The following is a 27,497-nucleotide window of genomic DNA, read 5'->3' on the forward strand; positions in this document are numbered from 1 at the left end:
TCTGGACATCATAAGCTCAAATCCATCTCACAGTGCAAAACACATTTAGTTCACCTCCAACAAGTTCCCATGGGCAACAGTTTCATCACTGCCAAAGAATCCAAGTCCAAAGGCTCGTTTGAGACTCAATACTAACTCTTGGATATGAGTCATTCTAAAAACCAAAAGGTAGTCACATACATTCAATATATACTAGCACAAAATTTTCAATTCTAAAGGGAATAAATTAAGGAATATAAAGAAGTGTTGGGACCAAAAGAAGACAATAAAAACTCTGGCAAACAATTCCTATGGAATATTTTGGGGCAGATAGATATCTCTGCATGAAATTTTGAGTGAACTTTCCCTCTCATAGAAGGCTTCCTGAGGCCCAGCTGAAGCATATAAGGAGAACTACCCCTTTTCTCTGAAGAGTCTTAGAGGCTCAGAGATGAACTCAATCTACATGACATGTACCAGGGATTTCTTTTTCTACCTACCAATTTTGGTTTCTTCTGTTTCTCTGCCCCAAAGAGATGCATTTATTTCTATCTATATTTAAACAAAAGAAGACATCAAAGGAACAAGTCAGGTAAGGAAACCCTAGAACCAACCTCAAGTATGACCTTACTTGTTCCTCTGGCTTTTTTATGGAATTCTGTTGGAGTAAAACACACACTGAGATGGAGCTTCTGAGAATGTGCCATATCATGGTCTTTTGAGGAGAGCAGTTTGAGCATGACAGGAATGAGGGAGGGCTGAGGCATCTCCAGAGTGTACAATCCATTTTTTCTTGCAGGTATCTCTGGGGTAACAAATGAGCATCTATATTGGTTGAAGGAAAGCATTAGGAGAGGGCAGAATCCTCACAGAATAGAGTCAACTGCAATATTAATTTACTGTATGCCTTCTACACCAAGACTTTTGGATCAAACCTTCTTGATGGTGCAGATCTGGAAAACAACACTGAGACTAGGAAGAACTTGGCTCATGTGGGAAAAAGGAAGCACTGACCTTAGGAAGTCCTAGAACTTCGTGCTCCAGGAGGTAATATTGTGGCCCATTCCCTAGTAGACTGTTGAATGAATAAACAAGTAAAATCAGAAATATTTACCTCTATTGAGTGAGAAAAGGATATATATAATAATAATATATGTAATAAAACCAAATGAAAACACCTAAGGTGACTTGAGAATGAAAGTCAAAATATCATGTATAATGCATTTTTGCCTTGTTTATTTTTTTAAGAAACTGGTGTGAGACTGGATTTCTTGTTGCCTTTCCTATTTTTCAGCATCAGTGCAGAGACAAAAAGATGGAATAGGTAGAAAACTGAAAGTTACAGACTGTTTGGTTTGATGCTGGAGCCTCCAAATTTCCCCCTAAACATTCCTGAAGATGTCAAATAATACAAGCATAATAGATACTGGAATTCTTTCCTTTCAATGAAAAGTCTTTAGGGGAGGTTCATAGGGAAACCCTGAGAACATTCTTTTCTTCCTCTATTATCTGTCCATCCATGGGAATTTTGAAAGAAGGATTTCATCTTTGGGTTTTGTGCTCTTTGGTGTGATCTGAGAGTACTGGCAGAAGAAATAGATTATTTTGGATGCAGAATATGTTAATTCTACCAGAAAGCATTAAAAACTTTCTTTGAGATGACACTTGGCCTGAACAACTCACAGAATGTCATAATAAACCCCTGAGGTGATCTTGCAGACAATGCCATATGAAGGGGATTAGTGCCCTTTAAAAAACAGGTTCAAGGGAGCTTCTGTGTTCTGTCTTCCAGGTGAGCACAGAGCTGTAATGCAACATCTATGAATGAGAAAGAAGGCATTCACTGACACTGCATGTACAAGTATCTCGATCTGAGATTTTCCAGCCCCAAGTCTATGATAAATAACATTCTTTGGTTCATAATTTAAGTTCAACTATTCAAAATGAGTCTATGATATGTTATTGTAGTCTCTGAATGGATGACTACCAGACCAAAGATACAGGATAAAAATTAATACCCATAGGAAGGGAGGAAAGACCTGAGGAGCATGAAATCAGGAAAGCATTGAGGAGAGATGCAGGATTGGGGTCCACTGACCCAAGGGAGGAGATTCCACTATAGTTAGATGATTTACAGGAGACCAGGTGAAAGAGATGTTCCATTTACTGTCACAAAATGGAGAAGTTTCTACAAAGGAGGGTGGTGGTTTCTTTCAGTGAGCTCAACTCAGAAAGAACAAAGGCAGTGTGACACCTGCAAAAACTGAAGTCAAGTGTGAGCCCCTGAGATCCCAGGCTATGACCATTCTCAAACTAGGAATGCTTTGTGAGCAGTGTACATGTAGAGGGTCAGGAAAGCCCCCACTAAATATAGGCCTGGGGAATGGTCTAAACCTCATGCTGAGGAGGAACATAAGCATGAAGCAGACACACAGCCCAGAAAAACTTTATTGATGGGCATTTTGTATCTTGAAGTTCTCTCCCCCATCTTCAGCAAAGACCAATGACCAGTGACAACTGTGAGATTCTGCAGATGACCAGCCACCTGTATGCATTATAGATGTCTGACTATCATGAGAGAAAAGGACAGAATTCTGGAGACAGTCCTACTACCAACAAATCTGTTTGGGGCCTTCTCCATTCCATGGCATCTGGATAACCTATTACCTAACATGGTCATCTCTCTCTACATGCATATGTGAGTCCTATGTCCTAACAGTCATTCTTCTGTGATGCCTATTCCAAGGTCCTTAGTACACATCTGACCTTCCATTACTCATGAAAGACCAATCATCCCTTCCCTTCTTTGTCTTTTCCTTTATCCACTCCCAATTCCAATATCTCAGTCCACCCCCATCAACTCTTTACTCTACCAAGCCAAACATCCAAGGTCCAACTCTCAGTCCACCTCAATTTCCAATTCAAACTCAAACCCATTACTACTAATCCCATCCTCTTCCATGAGAACCTTGCAGACGTTTGTGTGTCTCATTGACTCTAGGTTTCCCTGAGTTCTTCTCTCTCAAATCCTATTGTTAATATTTAGATACTTAAGCCCCATATTCAAAGGTATTCAGAAAAAAACAGAATGAGGGAAAGCATTTGAGCAAAATGCCTAATGAAGTGAGAGTAAAATGGAAACATAATATCACATTTCACCTTAGAAACTCCTGGACACATGTGAATAGTTGAATTTGAATTAATTTGCAAATGATGAATGATGTGGCTATATTAACTGAAAACTACTTTATGAATAATGACCCAGCATTGATAAAAAGTCTAAAGAGAATATTATCAATAGAAGATTGATGTTTATGATAATCTCTCACAAATAAATGCACCAGCATTAATTTGATGAAACAATTACAATTACTATCATTTTTTATCAAGTATCACATAAGCAAATGTTAAATTGTCAATCCAAATCTATGGTCCAAAATTACTGGACTTCTGTTTGCACAGAAAACTAGAGGAGCAAGCATTGACTGTAATGAAGGAATAAATGTAAAATATAAGGGACAAAAAACAGTCCTTTGACTCTTCAAAGTTGACCAAGTCCACTATACCTATTTTCCTTGAGGGTTTTAGGCCAATAGAGATGTTTGAGGAACACAGGAAGCAAAAGATGGCAATCACTTCTGACCTATCATTCTCTTCAAATCCACTGTGTGCTCAAAAATTCTCTACAAGAACTGATGAAACTCAATTATAGGCAGGTCACAAAAAGATCTGTGGTTATAAAGGACTGACAACGGGAAAGGATGGATAGGGAGAGCACAGGGTATATTTAGGGTGCTGAAACTTCAGTAGGATATAGAAATGATAGGTCCATAACATTATGTATCTTTCCAATTCCATATTCAGGTACAACAAGGAGTGAACAAAGTAAACAGTGCAGTTCAGCTAATAATAATCTACATAGAGTTTGTTAGCTGTAACATAGATCACACATATTCAAGATGTTACATTATTGAATGTTAGGGTTACTGGCCCCCTGGGCAAAACAAATTCCTGCTTGGAGATGTGAACTGACTGGAAAAATAAGAAGTCTAAAAATAATCAATAAGGAATAAAAGATAATAGGCAGAAAAGAGTTTTAAAAGTGGGGCACCTAGTGGGTCTTACAGGCCTGATAGTAACTGGAACTGAACTAAGGAAAAATGCTCAAATCCTTTCTTTAAAGGAAAATACATTAAAAGGTTTCAGTGTGGCAAACTTCTTGAGGAAAAAAAGTATAAAAATGGGAAAAGAGTATTTTGGGGCTTGGCAAGTTATGCCTATCTTGGGGTGGCTGTGTTTGGACCTGTGGCTGTGAGCTAAGGCTAGGTACCAGCATAATCTGGACTTTCTCAAACAGGTGAATTTCACCCAGTTATTCCCAGAAAAGTAGCTCCCTGCTGTATAATTGCTCACACAAATCCACAATTTATACATGGCTTCCAACAATGAAGACTGCTGGGAGCAGTGTGTATTAGATCTATGTATTTTATGTTCAATTATTCTTTAAATACAAGATGCTTTTTAAAAATGAGTATCAATTTGAAGATATATAATACATCAAAACCAATGGAATGAAAGGAGCATTCTCTATTTGATAAGCAATATTCTTCGGAGTGCAAACCAACCAGGGGAGAAACACACCATGAGGGCATGGGTAGAAGACTGAGAATATTGGACAGCACTCCACTCCATTTGTGATAAAGGCCCTCAGGCAATGCTACACATGGGTACTTTTCTGACAGTACTGGTGATGACCCTTCTCCATAGCTTTGCCCAGAAAGAGACCGCAGCCCTAAACCTGCTCCAGGAATCCCCTGTCCTGTGGAGCTTTGGTCTCAGAGGCAATAGGTGATGACTGTCCAGGTGGATGTACCCTCCCAGCAGCACTTCACCTGTGAGCAGAGCAGTGGCCACTGTCCACCAGGGAGCCTGACTTAGATGATGAGACAGGTGGATAGTGAATCTACTCCCATGGTTTTGTCCTCCAATGAAAGACCTGAAGGTGACCCAGGAAAGGTGTTTTCCACTGTCCACCTCTTCTTTATCCCAGCCACTGAATGAACTGTGGTGAGCAAATGGCGTCATCTTCACTCTGGTCCTCTGGAAAGTCCAACACTGGGAAGGTGTGCTGAGCCCTGGAAGGTGGACCCTGGTCACTGTGTCCACACACTGCAGAGTCAGCAGGCTCTGGACAACTAACAGACACCCCAGGGCAGGACTGGACATGTGCCCTTAGGTGAAGGGCAGAAGTTCAGGGCCAGAGGACCCTGTGGGAAGTGGCAGTGGGCAGATTCATGTGCAGGCCAAGGTCCTCCAGTGCCCTGAGGTTCTGTTGTCTGTGGGCTCCAGGGGAGCTTTTCCACAGAGAGGAAAGAGATTGGGACTGGGGTACTTGCTTAGGAATACTTTATGGGAGTCAGGATTCTGGAACTTCCTTGAGTATTGGTGCAGAATGGCTTGGTGTATCCACATCTTCCAAGGATTTGTGATCCCCTATCAGCCTGAGCCTGTGCCTCTATAGATGTTGTAGTCTAACCTGAGCAGGGTCAATGGTCCACAGAAGGTTCTTTACTATGTCTGCTCATTCAGACAACCCTACACTGAGCCCAGGAGGAGAGATGAAACCCAGAGAGGACATCTTTTTAAACATGGCCATTTCCAGCCAGGTACTGACCTGGAGCATCCTGAAAACCCAAAGAATATTCTGGTATCTGAATATTCTGCCAGACCCCTGAGTGACTGGCAGCTCCTCCTTCTCTGTGCCTGGTCCCCTGCAGGTGTAGTCAGGGTAACTGATCCTCAGCTAAAGCAGAGTTTGTCTGCACAGTGAGCATGTGTGCGTTAGAGTCAGGATTTGGGTGGAAATGGTCTTAGGAAACACTGGAGGTTCATGTCCCTAATATAATCTGCTACATACTCCACAGCTCCATCCCTGTGACCTTCACAAATCCACAAAATCTCCATCATTCATCCATAAATTGACCCATTCTGTGACCTTTTGGGAAAAAACAAAAACAAAAACTAAAAACATTTTTTTCTTGTTCCAAGAATCACAGTCTGACCTTCCTCACCTTTAATCTCTTCTGAAAATTCCAGCATTAGTGTCTTCCTTCCCTACCCTGTCTAGTACTATTCCCAGTGTGCATCCATTCCCTGTGTCTTCTGGGTCCAATACCCTCAAATACAATAGCAGAACAGTGGTCCACCACATGCTTTGAATATAGCCCTGCTGCTCTGCCACTGAAGCTTATTTTACTTTAATTTATTTTTATTTTTATTTTTTTCGTTCATAACTACTTTTTGGTTGACGCTTATGTTATTTTCTTTTAAATGTACATTCACATTTAAAATTTATTTTTTTTTCATTTTTACAGACAGCATGTTAAATCATTGTACACAAATGGGGTACATCTTTTCATTTTTGTTGTTGTGCATGATGTAGACTCATATCATTCTGGTAATCTTATTGTAAAATGAACAAGTTTTCTTTTCCTTTTCACCTTCTCCCTCTCCTAACATGGGGGCAGGAACAATATTAACTTTTTCCCATCCTGGGCTGAGTTATCTGTTTGAGCACACACCCACCATAGGAACCAGATTTCAGGGTTGGGGCAAAAGATCTAGGGAATGACTATCTCCCAAATTAACAAGAGAATCACAATTTCATGGCACACCCACCCCCAGAGATCACATGGAATGAACCACTTATATAAAAGTCCTCTGTTATACATCATGGACAAAATCACAGCCTCTGGTTTAGGAGTCTCCTGTGCTTACCCTATGCTAGCGAAGCAATAAACCTGCATTTCCTTTTTCTCAAAACAATGTTCTCCTTATTGGATTGGCATCAAGGATAAGGACTGAGTTTTCAGTGCCACGTTGATGACCAAGATTGGACCCAAAAGCAGTTTTGACTCCAGATTTCTAGGGCAGGCCTGACATTTCAAGAAATCATACTTCCATGCTTAGGATATAAGGTGAATGTGTTGAGAGCCAACTGCTGTAGAGTTACGGAATGGGTGAATTTGCCTTTGGTAGAATCAGTGGAGCTCTTCCTCTGAGTAAAGAGAAAAACTGAGGGACCATCCCCAGAAGCTACCAAATCCCTTTTTGTTTTGGGAGACTCCTGCCTTCTCGTCCTCTCCTGTGTGGATTACTCCATATTAGTCTACTTAGAGAAAAGGAAAAGTGAACTCAGTAAAGACATGACACTTTGTCCACATAGTAAGATCCCCTAATGTGCAGACAAGAACCCTCAATTCTACACATCTGGTTCCCCTTTGTGGGAACATTGACTCCCTGTTTCTGGGGACATCTTTGATACCACTGGTATAGAAGTAATGGTTAAGTGGTAGTTTCTAACAGGGGGGATTTTCCACATCTGGTTTGTCTTAAATATTTTCAGCTGTTGGCCATGGTTTGGGATCTTCTCTGGTTGTCTTTTTCTGTTTTTTATTTGTATCTGTTACAGCCCCTTTTAAAACATTGGCAATTCTGTATTGATCCAATCACTAGTCTCCTGGGGAAGATCCTGGCTGAAAGTGCCACCAGTAGGTATAATCTTGTCTAAGAAAAAGAAAATGTTTGACTGTGACAAGCTAACCTTTGAATGGCTTTCTGAATTTGTCCATAATCTTGCCATTGGAGTTGGCCAGTCAGAGACAAAGGGAAAGAGATTCTGAATATATGCAGTTGTATAATAAGGAGATGGAACCCTCAAAAACTACACTGAGTGTTTAAAAAGGCACTGCTTCTACTGTACAGAGATAACACCATATCAGAAGAAAAATTTCTAAAAATATTAAAATCTTTCAACCCAATACTGGCAGTTCCAATGTTAGTATTTCAGGGACAACACAATGGTGTGGAGAGAAGGAAGCAACTGGAGGTCAAAACAAGGGATATGAGTCCTGTCCCTCTTTACAATACATCCCATTACTGTGATGAATCCCACAACTGAAGACTTATCATCATGACAACTCCTGCCACAGGTTCAAGATTTAAAATGATCAATGGAGGTAAAGTGGGAAGTATTCTAAATAGTTTTCCTAAAGTAACCAATGGGGAGGGGGATTGGAAAATAATCTTATGAGGTATCATAAGGTAACCAATGAGAGTAAATGGGGTCATGAGGTTTGTATAGGGAACTGAAGGTCCCATTGAGGTCTTGAGCATATCTCTCTCTTGCTCAGTCCACTATGCTCTATTTAAAGGTGCTATCTTCACCTTCAATAAATCTGTACCTTCTTGATACTCCTGTGTGTCTTTCTCACTCCTTTGTTTTGAACATCAAGGATCTGGACTCAGATGGATACACTAATGGTAACATTAGCACTCTTTTACAACCTGACCCCAAGAAGTCCCAGTTCATCCTGCTATGAGTCAGGGGCACAAGTCCTGAGCTGGGGGGAAAAATACAGGAACATTGCCTGGGCTATAGGGTAATGTTCAAAGAGCACCTGGCCTCTGCCTTGTCTTTCAGTCCCTTTTTGCCCATAGGAATGAAACCAAAGTTTGAGAATGGGGTTCATACACGACTTCTGCTGATGCGTGGGTTCTGTAGGAGGTATAGGCCTTGCCGATTTCTTTCTGGATTCTTGTCTCATGGGTTCAAAGAATAAAATCCACAAATGGTAACAGTTTGTGCAGAGTTCTTAAGTAAAAGAGTAAGATTTTTTGAATGATAGAAGGAAAAAATGGAACTCCTTTGATATAAGGGTAACCCAGCAGAGAATTTTTCAACTTGAGTGTACTAATCTGGGGATTTGTGGCTTCTAGATAAAGGCATTTATCAGAGTACATGTTGAACAGGTATTAAAAAGTGTTTGGTCCAATTGTTAGAATCTATGAGGTACAGGTGTTGGGAGGGTACCAAGGGTATTGGTTGGCCTGTGGCTTTCTAATTGACTATTCCCATTTAAACTTTGGGTCTGGATTTTTCTGTAACTTCCATTTTGGTTCATCAATTCCATTTTCACACCAAACAGGGAGAAATAGTTGACTGGAGTGTTACATCTCACAGGATGACCTTGATATTTGAAAAACCTTAATTGGGGCCCAATTGCCCTGTTTTCCTGGTGATTAAATATCCTATGATTTTATGGAGTGAAAACTGCCAGTCACAAAGGTCATGACAATGGGTTTCCAGCACCTTTGGAATAAAATACGAGGACAAAAATGGCCTCCCTTTTTAAGATCTATCAGTGTGACCCATTTGGCAGAGGACACTTCTCCATGCAACCCTGCTTGTCACGCAAGAGATGAAATACAAGTGCCTTCTGGAGTCCTCATGTATGCAGGTGTCAGAGTCTGGGCTCTGTTGAGTTCTGCAGAGAGGAATTCTGAGCAGTCTCTGAATGGTCCTTGTGGCCTTCATTGCACAGAGTACTCTGGACATTACGCAAAGAAATATCAAGAAACCCCTCACAACTAGTTGATAAATTCTGTATGTTTATGCCTAGGTGCAACAGAAGCACATTCAACCTATATTTAGAAGGCAGTCTCTGCAAAGGGATATTTAAGGAAGCCTAATAATAAGGATAGAAAGGACCTCTTCCTTTGAACATCAATATTCCTCCTGTAAGAAAAAGGCAGCAAAATGATGCTCTGAGCACACGTGACAGTGGGGAACTTGTGTAAAATCATGGCATTGTGATAATGATAAGAGAGACAGATTAGGCTCAACTATATCCTGTCCTCCAACCCCTTAAATAAAACAGGATAGAAACAATTAAAGGCACAGATTTGTAGGTGCTAGTTTGCTATATTTTCCAATACCATCCTGGGATATGATGCATCATGGAAATTATGTGTGCAGATACCATTCTCTCTCAAAACACAAATTACTTTGCAATCCCCTCTCAGGAAAATGAAACAAAGCCTGCTCTACTGGCAGTCTACTAAAGTGAGTACAGTCCTTTGGACCAAAGGGAACCTGAGAAAGGTGACCAATGTTATCTAAACCAAGATTTTCTTTCAGGAGGAAATAACATGTCTCAGGAAAAATAATTACTTTCCTCAAGAGAGAGGCATCAATAGGGATCCTTTCTATTTTGGACAAATCTTTAAAACATGAATTGAATTGCCAAATATGCTACAAAATGCTTATTTTCTGTTAAAAAAACTCTTACACTGATGGCTGCCAATTTGTGCAACATTTGAGAGGTATAAAATGTTAAAGGTGTAATGCCCCTTGCTTTAGGATTTTTCTTTGGCAGAGAAAATGATGAAAAATGTTGACTAGGCTAGGTTTTTATGAATAACCTAATTATATGTGACAAGAGCTAAGTATACATCCCAAACTAAAAGTGTTTGTTAATTAAGTCTATCTCTGATCAACAATGTTTAAAACACATACAAGAAATTTAAGACTATCTCTTATTTTTTGCTAATACTTATAAATTATTCAGATCTGTAATTATTATTATCATTCACTATGCTTCCTGAATCTTTAAATTTTTTTTCATTTTGATTCATTCTACACAAATGGGGTACAAATATTGTTTCTCTGGTGGTACACGAAGTAGAGTCACACCATTTGTGTAACCACACTTGTAAATAGGGTAATGATGTTTATCTCATTCTGTTATTTTTCCTTCCCCCCACCACCTTGCCAACCCTCATTTTGATCTATATTTTTTCTATATTTGATCTATATTTTTATCCATCCTTCCTCCATTCTTTCTTCCCTCCCCGACTGTTATGTGGGGGAATCATTTCGCCTTTGTTTTTTTGGGATTTGCTTATCTCACTTAGCATGATACCATGATACTCCACAACTTCATCCATTTACTTACAAATGCCATAATTTTATTCTTCTTTACTGCTGAATAATATCCCATTGTGTATGTTTACCATTTTCTCTAACCACTCATCTACTGAAGGGCATCTAGTTGGTTCCACAATCTAGCTATTATGAATTGAGCTGCTATAAATATTGATGTGGCTGCATCACTGTGGTATGCTGATTTTAAGTCCTTTGTGTATAGGCAAAGGAGTGGGATAACTGGGTCAAATGGTGGTTCCATTCCAAAGTTTCTAAGGAATCTCCACACATCTTTCCAGAGTGGCTGCACTAATTCACAACCCCACCAACAACATATGAGTGTGCCTTTTTCCACACATCCTCTCCAACACCTGCTCTTGCTTGCATTCTTAATAATGGACATTCTAATTGGGGTGAGTGCATCCTGAATTTTACTTTGAAAGTTAAGCCTACTTAGTACAAGAACATCTGTGTAATTGTGACACTAACTGGATTCTTTGTACATTAGCAGTATTCATGTTCTTCTAATATACAGTGTAAGCACAGAAAGATGGAAAACAGACTTCAATAGATTCAGAGAAGTCTTTATTCCTTGGAGGTCTTGGGCATTGTTGGGGCCCATTTTCCATAGGGACAAATGGACCTCAGTTACAGAAGGGATTTTGGTTTTATAGGATACAATGTGGACAATGTAATCATTGGAAACAATGCACACACAGTTTTTACCATGCAGTTTTGAATGTCTGGGGGTAGTAGTATAGGTTAAAACCAGACCCTGAGGAATTAGTTCTCAAATCTTTCCTCTTGTAATTTAGGACTAATTTGACATGATGGAAGGTCAAGTTTTAGGGCCCACCATTCTCTATCAGCCCCTTCCCCCAGGGTCCATTGTTACCAGGAAAGAATTCCCTGGAGAGGTTTAATGTTTGACCAATTTTCTCTCCCTCTTCCCAAGTCACACCATCCCTCCATCTTTCATGGGGAGATCTCTTATAGGAATATTATTTTCCACAAGCCTTCAAACAGTCTTTTAATGTGTAAAAGTTTAGGAAAGAATTTTACCAAGTTGGTAAATTCTCTGTAGAATTACTGCCCTTCAGATTTATGAAGAAATGGAATTAAAGCTCAATCACCTTTAAACATTCCCCAAAGAGACAATATTCACAGGGAATGCTCAGTGTCTTACATGGCCTTCTCAGAAGATAGCATATGGGTGACATACAGTGACAGAGATACTAGAAACATGTAAGGCAAAGAAATGAATATCCTCTTATAATAATCTCTTTCCGAACAGCCCCTCCATGATGCTTTTGCCCAGGACGTCTCCTGTATCTTCCCCTCCCCCTAGGAAGTCTCCTGTACCCTAGGAAGTCTCCTGTAGCTTCCCCTCCCCCCGGGAAGTCTCCTGTATCTCCCTGCTTTGCAGTTCTCCTACCATTGGAGCTGCTCTGATCTTTCTAACACCCCTATCTGCACCAGTAACCTCAATTTTATAGATGATTTGGTTCTCCTGAGAATAAAACCTAGCCTCAAAACAGAAAGTTATTCTGATTTAGAGAGTGGTAAGTGCTACTTTTTAAGGATGTAGGAAAGGACACACCCATTTATCCACCTGTTTGAAAGACACTTGTGGATATTTTCATGAAATGTGAAAGTGTTTGATTATGCTGTAACTCTTGTATAGATCCTGTTAGTTGGATTTAGCACCTGTGTGGGAGGGAGCAGGACAACTGGTGACCCACTGTGAAGTAGTTAAAATTTAAGTGCCCATAATTAAAGCACAGAATCTGTAGTCTAGCAAATGAACTTAGAAAAAGAAACAAAGAGGGACAGGCCTGAGGCCTGAACATACCTAAACAAGCCTAAAATAAGACTGCCAGATCATCAAAACCTAACTGGCCATGGAGGATAAACAATCTCCACAAGGCCGTGGACCATCTGGTGTCACCCACTTTCCTCCTTCTTCCCTCTCCTTTAAGGTTAACTTGACTGCCTGCTAACCAAAATAAACTGTCCTACCATATTGCTGGAATGTCAATTTGCACGTACTACTTGCTGATGTAATCAATGTAGTCATGTGCCCGCTTATGTTTGAATCAGCCAATTATGTGTACCCGCGCCAAACTTCCTAACTTTTCCTATATAAACCCCTGATTTCTGAGCCTTGTGGTCAACTCCTCTATCTCCTGCGTGAGATACGTGTTGGCCCAGAGCTCCGTTATTAAAGTGCCTCATGCTTTTGCATCAAGCCGGTCTCTCGTGTTTCCTGGAGCGCTGAGACTCAAGTAAGGGTCTTCCTTTTGGGGGGTCCTACCTTTGGGGGCTCGCCCGGGATGAGTGCGCGACCCCAGGAGCTCGAAGACCCCTTGGAGGTACGTTGGTGTGAGTCTTAAATGTTTGTGTGCGGGCGCTGCAGTGTGTATGTGAGTTTTGGTTTTGGTTTGAAACAATGGGAGAGGACGAGGTATCCCTCTCCATGCAGCCGCCTCTGTGGTCCGTAAGGACCCTCTGGCCGCGGAATGGGGACACCCCGAGCCTGCAAGCTGCAGCCCTGGAAGATGTTCCACCGGTGGAGGGCAGTCAGGAGGACCTGACTGTGGTTTTTCGGAATGAAGGAGACGGAGTGCTCCTTCTATCCAGGCGGGAGTGGACGCAGGGTCCTATCCCATCAGAGGTCGCGTTCGGCTGCCTATTCAAGTCTAGGCACGAATGAGTGTGCTTGGACGTGTTAGTGTCTGTTGTCTTTATATTGTTTTGGTGTTTGGTGTTCTTTTTTGTCGGAGGATGGGCTCCCTTTGTCCTCCCTCAGGTCCCCTATTCTTAGGCTTAGGGATACTCATTGCAGGGTACTTTACAGTCCTTCTCCTTGTTCCTAAGAGATTTGTTTACTCCAATCCCCCTAGGCAGAGAGCTCAGCTGCTCCATTCCCCAAAAATAGTGGGAAATAATGTTTTGTGAATTTCTGCATTCAAACCTAACCTGATTTCTCAACCAGGAAAAAAAAGGGTTAAAAAGTCCTGGGCCATCCCTCCCTCCCGGCTGCCTGGCCTTGCTGAAGCCTGTATCGGAATGTGAACTGGAAGTTTCAGAGGGAGAGGGGGGAGTAACCTGAGGGGGGGGGAAGAGGTGCATTTTAAACTCCTGGGCTACTACACAGAACTAACTCATTCTCTAGGATTCTTGTTTTGTTTTTCTTTAATGCTGTATTTCTGAGCTCATAATTTTGATCCTACATACCTAGGTTAATAATTTTTTTGATCAGTTCTATATTTTATCCAACTAGAATTTTTAAACATCTGTTACATTGCAATGGAGATTCACCTATAAAGTTACAAGGCCTTTGATTTTGTGTTATTTGTTTTTGTGTCTGATGTCATGTTTTGTCTGTATCAAAACTGAGCTCTGCTATAATTAAAATTTAAAAATGGATCCAAATACTTTTATTCACGTGATTTAAAAGGGTTCAATTTAAATTGGGTAAACTAATAAAAGTGAAATGTCTTTAGAAATAATTCACAATTCTCTAAGTGGTCAAACTAATGAAATATTGATGTTAAACAATGTCTAATATCAGTTGTTTCTAGGACTTTTCTTCAACAGGAAAGAGACAGCAAATACTGTTCAGGACACTTGTCTGATATCTTGGTTTTTGCAGAATAAGTGAATTAGAGTTAACATGTATGGGATTACTCTAATGTGTTTGTAAAGACATCTGATAAATTTGCAAAGTTAAAATGTTAATTGTTAAATAACATTAAGTACTCTTAAGTCCTTAAATTCCATGGGGTATCATACTTAAACATTATTGGTGTTTTCATAGGTTGGTAAATTAAAAAGTGTTTAAAATTGCTTTGTGTCATTACTAAAAACAAGGTTATTGAGAGTTATGTCCTAACAGGTAAAACCCCAACCTGGAGGGTGAGTGTTCCATCTGCTTCCTTATCACTCCCCCTGCTCCCCCTCCAGGTCTGCAAAGCTCCAAGGAGCTCTTAGGTTTGGATTTAGAGTTACCATCTCCCCTCTCACTGTGTTTCAGTTAGAGTACTATATACAACAAAGTATTTTATCTTGCTAAAATGGAGTAATTTATCTAAATTCAGAAATTTCATGAGAGTTGTTTCAGAATGTGAACAAAAAGGTGTCGACAGAAAGGAAAGAGAAAATAAAAGGTTCTGGGTATGGAAATATATTTAGTAAAAGGAAAAAGGAAATGTTTCTGGGTAAGAAAGTGCTTGTGTGATGCAATACATGAGGGTCTAAGTAAGTGCTAAGAAAGTCTGTGTAAGTGAAGAGAAAATAAAAGGTTCTGGGTATGGATATTTAGTAGAAGGAAAAAGGAAACGTTTTTGGGGTAAGAAAGTGATTCTGTGATGAAATACATGAGGGTCTAAGTAAGTGCTAAGAAAGTCTGTGTAAGTGAAGAGAAAGTTTGAGCAAGTTTGTGTGTAACTAAGTTGGTTACAAGTGTGTGAGATAATCAGTTAAAACTATTTAAGGTTTTTCCTAAGGTAAAATACTAATGTTCTGATATAAACCCAAGTCTAATCTATATGGTAAATTGACATGGTAAAATGACAAGGATTTGAAACACTAATTTACTCTTAACTTTGTGTCTATTAAGTTTTATTCTTTAGAACAATTAGTCTTAAAGATTGGAGTGTATACAATTGTGGTTGAACAACTGTTAAGAGTATTGTACTATGTTACAGAGTCTACATTTTTCTTTAAAAACTAAATTTGGTAAGATAAAAGTGTCAAGGTAATTGTAAAATGGTCACTAGTTGTACATTAAATGTGTTCATATTTTCCAGGTATACAAGTTTTTAAAGCAGGGAATTTATCAAGTGCTGCTATTCTCCAGAGTAAACTTGTCTGTAATGGTAATTTTAAACTTAAGGGGTACATTTTATTGGGGATTTATTTTTATCATTTAATGTTCTATTATGGGACCTATTATCAATAAGACATATGTGAAATTGGTTACTTATTTCACTGAGAAAAAAATTTAAATGTAAATTTATATCTAAGAGTTAGTGACAGCCTGATTTGTTTAAAGGTTCATATAATAGAAGGTGAAAGCATTTTGCCACACAAAAGGAAAGTTAAAAGCTCTCTCAGCCTTTCTTTGATTCATGTTTTAGATACAATGTTAAATTGTGTTAATTATAAAGTTTATATAGACTTAGGAAACAGTATATGTAAACTACTTAATGATATTTAAGGAAGAAGCAAAGATCAACATCAGAATTAGAACACTTAAGATCTGTAAAGAGCCATGCCTTACCTGAGATAAGGCTGTGCCTTCCACCTTACTGCATGTTAGAGTGACTCCAAAATAAGTCAGACTTCAGCTTATTTAAAGTTATAGTCAAAAGATTGGTTTTTGTTGTAAAATTACTATGATCTCAAATAGGGGATATAATGTGGTTCCCAGTCAAAATTCAAGATAGCTATTATACAAGCTGAATATATTTTTACTCTTGCTAATTTCATTTTGTTAAACTGTTGCTTGTTACTGTTTTGCAGAAGTAGCTGCTTCAAGAACATACAACCTAGGTACTTGTGATAATAAGCCATCACCTATAGAACAGATAGTGGTAACTTCCAGTGCTAATGCAGACTCCAGTTAGATAAAAGGGTAGATAACTGTAAAGTTATGGACATTAAAGTTAAAGCCCAGTACTCTTACTTTATGACTGGTGAGACTGGCTTGCTGGATGATTAAGATCAAACTTAGAAATTGGAATTAAACACAGAGGTCAAGAAAAGTCCATATTTGGGTCTTGCCCTCAACGTCAGCCTGAACCCAGGGAATAAGAGAACTTCTCTAAGGAGCGTTGCAACTCTGGGTCACACAACCTCCTGATCAAGGAGATTGTTGAGACTAGAGGATGAAAAATCACCCAGTGCATCTGCTGCAAAGGAGTGTCATGGAAAAAGGGGGACATCCTTTGATGCTTCCAAAGGAAGCCACCTCATCAGGAGACCCTGCCTAATCAAAGTCACTGGTGGAACTAGGAAGCCACTCTTAAGTTCTGTACGAGTGACCCCTGTGGGAACTCAGCTGACTCTTTAACAAGACAGGAACCAGGTCAATTTGACCAGCTTCATCTTGAACACCCAGCAAAACAGTTAAAACCCAAAATATAGCCATTATAGCCATTCTTGGGCATTTAAAAGAAATAATAGTTAAATGTAACTTAAGATGTACACTTGTATTAGCCCACTAGAATGAAGACTGGAAGCTACAAAAAAAAAAAAAAAAAAAAAAAAAAAAAAGATTCTTCAGCAAATGTGCCTGATAACTATTAAGAGAAACTGCCAGAGTCAGAAGTTCTTAGTCAGTTTAAGACCTTCTTAAGCTACACAGTTAGTCTTAATCTATGTTTGCTAGTATGATTACCTAGCCTTAAGTAACCTGGACAATGTTAAAGTCCCCAAATAAAGGCCTTGTCCTCTCCAGCCTTTGCTAGGCCTAGTTATGGGAACAATTTCTCAGTTCTTCCACCTCCTGGTGAAAGATTGACTTCTGTCATTTTCATGATACTCAGTGGCACGTTTCAGATGCTGCAACATTTACTTTGTACTAATCTCCTTTCAGTACTCATGTCTTTTTGTTCTTCTCTCATAGAAGCACCCACCCCCAGATGATTTCACAACCTGCTCTTCCACAACCAGACTTCTACCTTGGACCCCTCGATTGACCCGATTTTTAAAAAAAGGAACTCCGAGCTGCTTGCCCCATGCCACCCACTTCCAGCTCGAAGAAGCCAGAGTGGTCATCGACCTTCCCCAGCAGCATGGAGTTCCAAAGATTAGAGGGGGAATGAAGCCAGAATTAAGAACAGGTAGTTAGTGTAGAAATAGGGGATCCGGTCAAATCGAGGAAATGAAGGCCATGAAATCGCCTAGTTACCTTCATCAGGGAAAGAGTAAATGCTGTACAGGTATTAATGCTCAGGCAACAATATCAGTCCCTCCGCCAAGAAAATAACTTGGGAGAAAAGTATATAGAAACAGAAGTTCCGTAAGATACTGATTTATAAAATTCTAAGATTAGAATTAGTTAAAAGAAGAAGAGGGGAATGTAGGAGTTAAAATTTAAGTGTCCATAATTAAAGCACAGAATCTGTAGTCTAGCAAATGAACTTAGAAAAAGAAACAAAGAGGGACAGGCCTGAGGCCTGGACATACCTAAACAAGCCTAAAATAAAATAAGACTGCCAGATCACCAAAACCTAACTGGCCATGGAGGATAAACAATCTCCACAAGGCCATGGACCATCTGGTGTCACCCACTTTCCCCCTTCTTCCCTCTTCTTTAAGGTTAACTTGACTGCCTGCTAACCAAAATAAACTGCCCTACCATATTGCTGGAATGTCAATTTGCACGTACTACTTGCTGATGTAATCAATGTAGTCATGTGCCCGCTTATGTTTGAATCAGCCAATTATGTGTACCCGCGCCAAACTTCCTAACTTTTCCTATATAAACCCCTGATTTCTGAGCCTTGGGGTCAACTCCTCTATCTCCTGCGTGAGATACGTGTTGGCCCAGAGCTCCGTTATTAAAGTGCCTCATGCTTTTGCATCAAGCCGGTCTCTCGTGTTTCCTGGAGCGCGCCATCCTGAGACTCGAGTAAGGGTCTTCCTTTTTGGGGGTCCTACAACCGCAAGTGTGGAAAGCAAGGCAGTGGGCAGCATGCCAGAGTGCCCAAAGACAGATAAACCCCACTGACCCTTACCTCCACCTATCACTCAGCAGGACCCTTAGTCTATTCCTGCCTGTAAAGACCCTGGGCAGCCGGGGCCAGGTGTGATTTTCTCTGTCTCTCCACCCTGACCTTTACCTCAGAGAGCTGGTAATATTGCCTGAGAGCCAAATCCAATGAAGCTTGGTTCAGTCGCATGTGTTTGACTCCGAGCCCAGGGTAATGCTCCAGGTAGCAAGTAAGTCTAGAACTTTCCTTGTGGACATGGGGGCTACCTATTCTGTCTTGCCTGCCCACTCTGGGCCTTTATTTCTTTCCCAGGTTTCAGTTATGGTAATTGATGGGAAACCCTGCTTCCCAAGCAGAACAGCTAGGTTAACCTGTGCCCTGGAGGGACATTCTTTTACACATTCTTTCCTGGTTATTCCCTCCTGTCCGGTCCCCCTCCTCAGCAGAGATGTTCTGCCACTCCTAGGAGCCACCCTACAACTTCCTCCCAGGTACACTGCTAGTGCTCACCTTTTTCTACCTCTGTTTCTTACATTCTCTAGGGCCTCAACACCACCTACCCTACCATTGTCCCAGACCTGGTCAACTCCCAAGTCTGGGATAGCTCCAAGCCAGTCATAGTCTCTCAGCACAAGCCAGTCCTTATTCATCTGGAACCTCAAATCAAGTTTCCTTCACATTCCCAGTTTCCTATTTCCATACCCACAGGGAAGGACTTAAACCCATCACATATCTGTTGCTTACTCATGGACTCCTTATCCCTACTGACTCCCCCTGTAACACCCCCATGTTGCCAGTATGTAAACCCTCAGGAGCCTATTGCTTAGTCTAGGATCTCTGCTTAATTAACGAGGCAGTTATTCCATCCACCCAGTGGTTCCTAACCCTTACACCCTTCTTTCCCACATTCCGCCTTCTACCAAACACTTCACAGTCCTGGATCTCAAAGATGCATTCTTTATAGTTCCCCTTCACCCTGACTCCTACTGTGATGGGCTGACAGATCTGGCTCCATGAGAATGTTATAGGCCAGACTCTAAGGGAAATGACTAAATGGACTCCATTTTACTCTGGGACTTCATGTTATGTAGGAAATAAGCTTCTCCCATGGGAACATCCCATCTCTGTGCCCATCATCAATTACTTAGTGTGACATGTTTAACAATACAAAATGATAATTCCTATGTAAGGAAACATTGCTCTTTTGATCCCTAATGCTCCTAAACTATGTACCATGTGAACAGTGATTGTGTGAATGTTAGTAACCATTCTTTAGTTTGTACCTACGTAAGGTTCCTTTTGACCCACTACCCCCTCTGTCAATGATCTCATGATGTTAATGTGTAATTTTGAATCATAGCAAGAGACACTTATGATTAATGTGATATATTGGTATAAGAACACCTACAATACTGTGGTCAGGGCTGTTCTCCCAATAGCTATTTTTTGGGGCATTGTGTGAGACAGTCAGCCAGCCGGCTTAATAAAGACTCTCAAATTTGGACTTCTCAATGGTGATTGGTCTGTTCTTAAATTGTGCCCCATAACATTTGGAGGCCCCAGCAAGATTCTCACTGTCTGGTGGGTAACCACCATTCACCACTGACCTGGAAACTCCTGCAGAGAAGAGAGGTCACAACCTTTCTCCTAGGGGAAGGCCTCTGAGATATTTTCTTCAGCCCTAGGCTGCACGGCCTGTGGAACCCCACCACAGGACTGAACTAAATTCTTCGAGAGTCACCTGTTTCTGTAGCCCTGGGGGACCAGTAAGTCTGTTTCTGGCAGGTCTGCCTCTGGGGACTCTGAGGAAGGCTGGAGTCAGCATTACTTCCCAAGTCTGGGACTGGCAAGATGTTGCTCAGTTTCTCTGGTCCAGAATCTTGAGTGGCCACTTGTCCGTGTCTTTGGTGTTTTATCTGTTCTGTGTTTGTCCTTTTCTGTTTTTTGTTGCTCTTAAGTGTAATCATGGGTCTGTCTCCCTCACGGCAGTCATGTACTCCCCTCCATTGCATGGTATCTAATTTCCAGGAATTCCACAAGAGAGCCAGTGACTACAGAACTGGCTGCAATGTCTTTTCTTTCTGTAAATTCCGTGAGAAAGAATGACCAAATTTTGAGGTCAGATGGCCCCCTCAGGGCACCACCAAATTGTCGTTGGGCAGCCTGAACATCTTGATCAAAAGTTTTATAGTCAAATTTGGAAAAAATGATTAAAAATGTTTTTAACCATGTTCACTAAAGCTTACATTAAAATATAAACAGCTGCCAATAGGAGCTTCCAACTATTGGACTTGGTCCACCAAAATGCCAGGCTAATATCCAAGAGACCAGGAAAACTGATTTAGAACAAGACTCCAAACTGAGGTGGCTCTCCCAAGGAGACCAACGGAAACAGCTCCCTTGCTGTCTCTTCAGGAAACTCTTTCAGGGAGGGATAGGGCATAACCTTTGTCTATATTCTCTTAATTCTTTTTCATCTGTGATGAGAGGGACCACATCAGGATGGAGGCCAAAAAGACTTTTAAAATTCTATTTTTTTGAGTTCATAATTTCAATCTGGCATGACTAGGTTAATTTTTGATCAGACCTAGTTTATCCAACTATGAGGTTTTCTTAATGCTCTGTTTCATTCAGACACCAATTTACAGGGGTTAGCTCTCAGTCTAATGAGTTTTAAGAAATGAACTATAAGGCCTTTGTTCATCTATTTATTTTATGTATACGTACACCAGTGTATTGTGATGCCTACATACATTTGATACCAAAATTGACATATGAGCACATAAATTAAAATTTTAAAAAATGGATCCAAATGCTTTTGATTTACATGATTTAAAAGGTTTTTAAATTGGATAAACAGAAATATGGCTTTCAAGTTACTAACACGGTTTTGTTTCCAGATGGTCAAAAAATAAATAAAATGTTAATTTTATAAAATGTCTAATATCAATTGGTTCTAAATTTTTCTTCAACAGGAAAGGAATGACTGATGAAGCTCAATACAATTCTCTGATATACTAGTCTTTTAAAAAAATAACTAAATTGGATTTAACATATATGGGATTGATTATTGATTTGTTAGAAACATCTGATTTGTTTAGAGAGTTAAAATGCTAACTGTTAAATATAACATCAAGTACTCTTAACTCCATAAATTTCACAGGGTAACATACTTAAAACATTTTTGATGTTTTTATAAATTGTTAAATAGAAAAAGGATTTTAAATTTACTTTATATTATCACTGAAAACATGGTTACTAAAAGTCTTAACAGGTATTATTCTATATAAAGGGTCCAAAAGTTTCAACTATACTTAAATATAATTCTATAAATAACAAAGTATTTCATCTGATTAAAATGGAGTAATTTATCTAAATTCAGAAATTTATAAGGGTTGTTTCAGAATGTAAATTTTGAAAAAGGGAATCAACTGATTAAAAAACTAAAACATTACAAGGCTTTAGATATAAAAATATATTTAGTAAAAATGTTTCTAAATAAAAATTTCTTTATGTGATAAAATAAAGCTGTAATACAGCTAAGTAAACAAGAGGGTCTAATTAAAAAAATTTTTTTTTCCGTTAAGTTGTAGGAATTTATTTTAAATAACCTACAGTTGATTAAAAGGGAATTCATGATAAAAATAGAACATACTTGAGGAAAGATGTGGGAAATGGACTCTGCACACACACTAAACTAACAATGCCTCTAAAACTAATGATTATAGCAAAAAATGTCTTCACATTAAAATTGGGCTTTTTATGTTTTTTTCTCCATTTTTTACACAATTACAAAAGAAAAAATAAAAGCCCTAAAATCTTGATTATTTTTCCTTTTTGGACCAAATACTCATTTTCCTCTAAATTTACTGACCTGTGGAACATTTTATACAATAAAATCTTTCAAGTGAAAGACCTGGGTTTAAAAAGAAAGATGGATATCTTAAAGGGTACAGAGAATGCTCAGAACAAAGGATGATGGGAAAATGGTTTCAGTCACTGATTATTTCATTATCCTTAGACTCACTCACACTTCATCCCTCCCCAACCCCAATCTACACAATCTTTAAGATCAAGAAAAAGGTTTAAATATTTTAAAATAATTAAAAAGAAATAAAAATTCACATTTAAAAAGGAACACTCAAGTCAGGAAATATTTTCCCATCATGCTTTTCTGTGAACAGGTGTCTGAACCAAAACACTGCCAATGTCAGGACTGCTTCAAGTTTAATGAAGACTGATTCCCATGACAATAGAGTGAAGACTCTAACAGATGCGCTGGGTTTTTGTTCTACTTAATTTTAAATTCCTGAAATGGGGGAAAAGGGAGGGAGTTTAGGAATTTGTTTCTATTATAATATAGAAGTTATTGCAAAACCCTAACTGTAAAAACGCACCAATATAATCGGACTTCGCATACAGTAGCTAAGAGAATCCAAACGCCTCAGTGAAATGGTGAATTTGCTTGGCATAATTCCAACAAATTCCCATGCACTTTCCCTCTTGAAAATAAAAACAAAATTCAAAACAAATCATACAGCTAGAATTTTGATATCTGAAATATTTTTAAATAAGTTGTCCATAGGACAACTGGCTCAGCTCTCCCTTATAATATCTCCAGGTTTATCTTTTCGCAAAGATGTTGGTTTGTTAAGACTTGCTGCCTTTCTCCCTCAGGTGCGAGGACAAGCGAGGCTCACAGTTTATCCATCTTCCTCAAACCATACTGTTCCTTTTCACAGAACCCTGCCCTTTGAGACCAGCTAAAACTCGTAGTCCTCATTGGCCATATCAATGGCCCAGGCAAACTTCTCCCGCTGGGTTTTGTGGTAAATTTTCTCAATTGGGACACCCCACTTCTTGCACCAAGCCACTGTGATCCTAGGGTCCAGATAATTGAGTTTAGAGGTTCCCAATGCAATATGTTTATTCTCTTCTCGGTCTGTGGCCTGAACTTCCAACTTCATCAACTGTTCCTCCAGTCTCTGCACAGCCTTCTTCTTTGACTCTACTACCTTCTTGGTCTTTGCATCCTTCATAACTTTGGCATCAGCCTTAGCGCTTTTCAGGTGTCTCCGGGCATCTGCTAGCTGATCCTTCTTGGCATCAATCTTAGACTGCAAGTTCATCATAGACATCTCAAATGTTTTTGGTGGTGCCCTCTGATGGTTACAAAGAATCGCAACAGCTCGATTGGCACGGTTATAGGAAAGAATCTTTGCTGGAATATTTTCATCCGGGGCTGTGAGTTCTTTGAGCTGTTGCTGTAGTGTGATGGAGGCATTGTAAGTACGGAACACCTTGGCTGTCAAGCCCTCCATGAGATCCTGAAGGTGTTTGTTTAGAATACCAGTATTTAGTCTATCGAAAAGATCATCCTCAGGCTGCTTGTTCTCCATAAATAGTTGTAAGTTCTTAAAAACTCGTTTCTCAACTGGGACCTTGTTATAATATCTGATTGAGTCCTTCCCAAGGAAGTCAAACTCTACCACATATTCTTGACCATCCAATTCTGGGTGCAGATTGATGTGCTCCACACGAAGTGAACAGCAACCCACAGTGTCTGCCGTTTCTCCTTCCTCCTTCTCATTGCCTGCTCTTAGAGCAAGCTTGTCAATAAAGTATAGTGCTACAGCTCTCTGCCGGACTTTCATCTCTTTGGACTTCCAGTCTTCCCGATACTGGTTTCGGATCTTATCCACACATTTCTTCAGCCGCCGAGCAGTCTCGTATTTCTGCCAGTCTTTCTCACCCTTGATTCGTGAACTGGGATTTAGCATGATGTATTTAATGGAATCTTGGATATTCTCTGTCCAAGAGACCAGCCAAGTAACTTTGTTATCATGCCGGACCTCTTTCCACTTATGTCCTGGAGGAGGAGAAGGAACCTTGTCATCTTTGCTACAGTTGATGATTATGTCCTCAGGCATGATCCTTCTTTTCAGCATGCCTGTCTTGGGGTGGTTGCCACGGCCCGGGAAAAGCCCAGGAGGCTCTATCTTGAAGTTGGCAATCCTCTCTCTATGGTTGTCCATAATACAGAAGCCATATTCTTTCAGTAATTTTTCATTTTCCTCTTTGATTTTCAATTTCTCTTCCTTGCTCATCTGTTTCCGAGCTTCCGACTGAGCTTTGAAATACTGGCTCATATGGGTAAAATCACATTTGCTTAGATTGGTGATTGTATTCTTCTCTTCATTAGTCATTTCCTTTCTCCAGTCTTTAAAGAAATTTTTTCTAAATATTTCCTTAGTAGTATATTCATGGTCGAGCATTTTTGCAAAGAATGTAGCTACTTCTTCTGCTTTGGGGCTCAGCTTCATGACTTTACCATCATAGTAAAACTTGACACTTTCTGGAAGAGGCTCATATGGTGGAGCAAACACAGGGCCTTTATGTTCTAAGAATTTCCACTTGATGCCTTCAGGATAGCGTTCTTCTTCCCACCATTTCCACTTCTGCTCCTCTTCTTTCTTTGGCTTCTTTTTCTTGTTATCTGGCTCAGGAACTTTTTTATCTTTATCTTTATTCTTAGGTTTTTTCAATTTACCATCCTCTTCTTCCTCTAGTTTTCCTTTCTTCTCCTTCTTGATATCTTCTGTTTTGATTTTCTTAGGTTTATAATCAGCGTCATCCTCATCTCGAGGTCTCTTTAATGGCTTTATGTCCTCTTTAGGAGAAGCAAAATAGCCATCATCCTCAGGTTCGTCTTTAATTCGTGGTGGGCTAGAGAAGCCATTTTCCTTCTCTTTCTTTATTTTTGCATCTCCAGAGGCTCTAATCTTTTCCTCCTTTCGTTTTTCCTTGTCTCTGTCTTTGTGTTTATCCTTATGCTTTTCTGAGCTTCCATCTTTGTGTTTGGTTTTCTCCTTCTCTTTGTGTTTCTTTTCAGAATCTTTATGTTCACTGTTGCTATGCTTGGATTTTTCCCGGTCCTTCTCCTTGTCCTTCTTGTGCTCTTTATGTCGGTGTTCTCGATCTTTGTGTTTATCTTTGTGTTTATGAGAATCATTCAATCGGAAATCCGCTTCGATCTGGGAATCGTTGTGGAGGTGGTCCCCACTCATGTCCGCCAGAGCGGCGAGCGCGGCGGGCGGCGGGGCGGCGCGGGGAGACGTGGACGGTCGGGCCGGCCTGTGCGGGCGGGCGGACGGGACCCCGGGAGGCTCGCGGAGGCGCGGGTAAGCAGTGGCGGCGGCGGCGGGCCTGAGATTCCCGGAACCGCTGAGGTGGCGACAGCGGAGGCGACGCTGACAGACTGCCGGGTGGGCGACGAGAACAGACCCCAGCAGTTGTGTAACAGCCTAAGTTCGCATTTCCTAAAAATTTTTAAAAAGTGTAAATTAAGGATAAATTTTAAAAGGTTTATATATAAGTAACAAAACAGTTAAAACTATTCAAGGTGTTTTCCTAAGGTCAAATATTAATGTACTGATATAAACCAAATTTCATTCTATATGCTAAAATGACCAATGATTCTTAAAACATTAATTTTTTCTATTACTCTTTTTTATATATTAAACGTGTTCTTACCTTCCAGGTATACATGTCTTTCAAAGGTTTAAAAGAACATTTTATCAAGCTGGTGTTCTCCAACCTAAATTTGTATTGGTAATTTTAAACTTATCAGAATAAAAAATTTTATTGGGGATTTCTTTATATCATTTAGTGTTCTGTAACTGACCTGAACCTTATGTTGCCTTCTGCACTGGGATAAAAATGTAAATATATTTCTAAAAGATAATGAGAGTCTGATCTGTTTAATGCTTTATATCATGAAACAGGAAAACATTTTTCCACTTTACTACACAAAAGGAAATTTAAAAGCTCTCTCAGCTTTCTTTGATTCATGTTTTAGGTATAATATTATACCGTGTTAATTAACATTTATATAGACAGGAAACAATAAATGTAAACTTTATAAAATAATATTTAAAAAAGGTAAAGATCAGCCTCAGAACTAGACTGCTTTGTGTAAGATTTATGAAGAGCCCTTCCTTACCTGAGATAAGGCTCTGCTTCCTACCTTCCTACATGTTACAATGACTCCAAAATAAGTCAGACTTCAGCTCATTTACAGTTATATTCAAAAGATTGATTTTTGCTATAAAATTACTGTGATCTCAAACAGGGGTTATAATATATAGCTCAGCCAAAATTTAAGATAGCTATTACACAACTAAGTATGTTTTTACTATTGTTGATTCCATTTTGTATTTTCCTTGTAAACCCTGTAACTTACATATCAGACCACAGTATTTACTCTTCCCCTGCATGTGACTGTGCCTGCAGGGATCAAGGATAAGGAGCAGGCTCTCCCAACACTCCAGGATCCAGTTAAGAGATGCCAACAAGAAAGTTATAATTATCATCCTTGGAACAAGTTTTCAGAAGTGTTCTCAACTTTGCAAGTCTGCACACCCATGGCTGATACAGGCAGATTGATAGTTGCAGGTCCATCAGGAGGTGAGGTCACAGAGTCACAGACCCATATCTGAGGAGCTGGCCATCTCCCTTCAACACAAGTCCTTGTCACAGAGGCCTTGCACTGAGATCACCATCCTGGCAAAGGGTAAGAGTTTTGTGAGTAATGCAGTGTGAGTCTGAGAGCAGCATCTGTGAAGGAAGACACATTTCAAAAATCTGGGTAAGTTATCACACCAGAAACAGGATTGTCTGTTGAAGGTGGTTGAATGCCAGAGCCACACAGGAAGCAGAAATGTACCTGAGGAGTGGACTCATGCAGTGAAGAGCAATGGGATTTCAGATCCTGCAGCCATCCCTGATGGCTTCTAGTTGAATGTAAAGTGATCCTCTCAGAACATGGCTGCTGAATGAGACTACACCACTTTTCAAGGTACAGGGGGATATGGACTTAAAATCAATGAGCTACTTATTCTTCCTTATAGGACTTATATGCTACATTCTCTGGGTATTTAGAACCAGAACTACAAAATCTGCAACTTGTTGTACAGAATAGGAAGACCTTATAGGAATACTTTAGTTCTGTGTAGAAACTAATCTGAATGGTG

At 39.8% G+C, this 27,497-nt stretch overlaps 2 protein-coding genes across 2 annotated transcripts in view; both read right to left on the bottom strand.

The window, feature by feature from the left end:
- The window catches only part of LOC306648537 (vomeronasal type-1 receptor 4-like), a gene marked incomplete at both ends in the record, with an annotated part of 89,248 nt that overhangs the window by 50,500 nt on the left and 11,251 nt on the right, over positions 1–27,497 (bottom strand). The window lies entirely within an intron of this gene.
- On the bottom strand, positions 22,227–25,778 carry LOC306648785 (DNA topoisomerase 1-like). The gene has a single exon (XM_079119112.1). The coding sequence runs from the start codon at positions 25,530–25,532 to the stop codon at positions 23,229–23,231; it is 2,304 nt and encodes a 767-aa protein (XP_078975238.1). The 5' UTR covers positions 25,533–25,778; the 3' UTR covers positions 22,227–23,228.

The sequence above is a fragment of the Sciurus vulgaris genome (genome assembly GCF_902686455.1).
Source record: "Sciurus vulgaris genome assembly, chromosome: 17".
In the NCBI taxonomy this organism is placed as follows: Eukaryota; Metazoa; Chordata; class Mammalia; order Rodentia; family Sciuridae; genus Sciurus; species Sciurus vulgaris.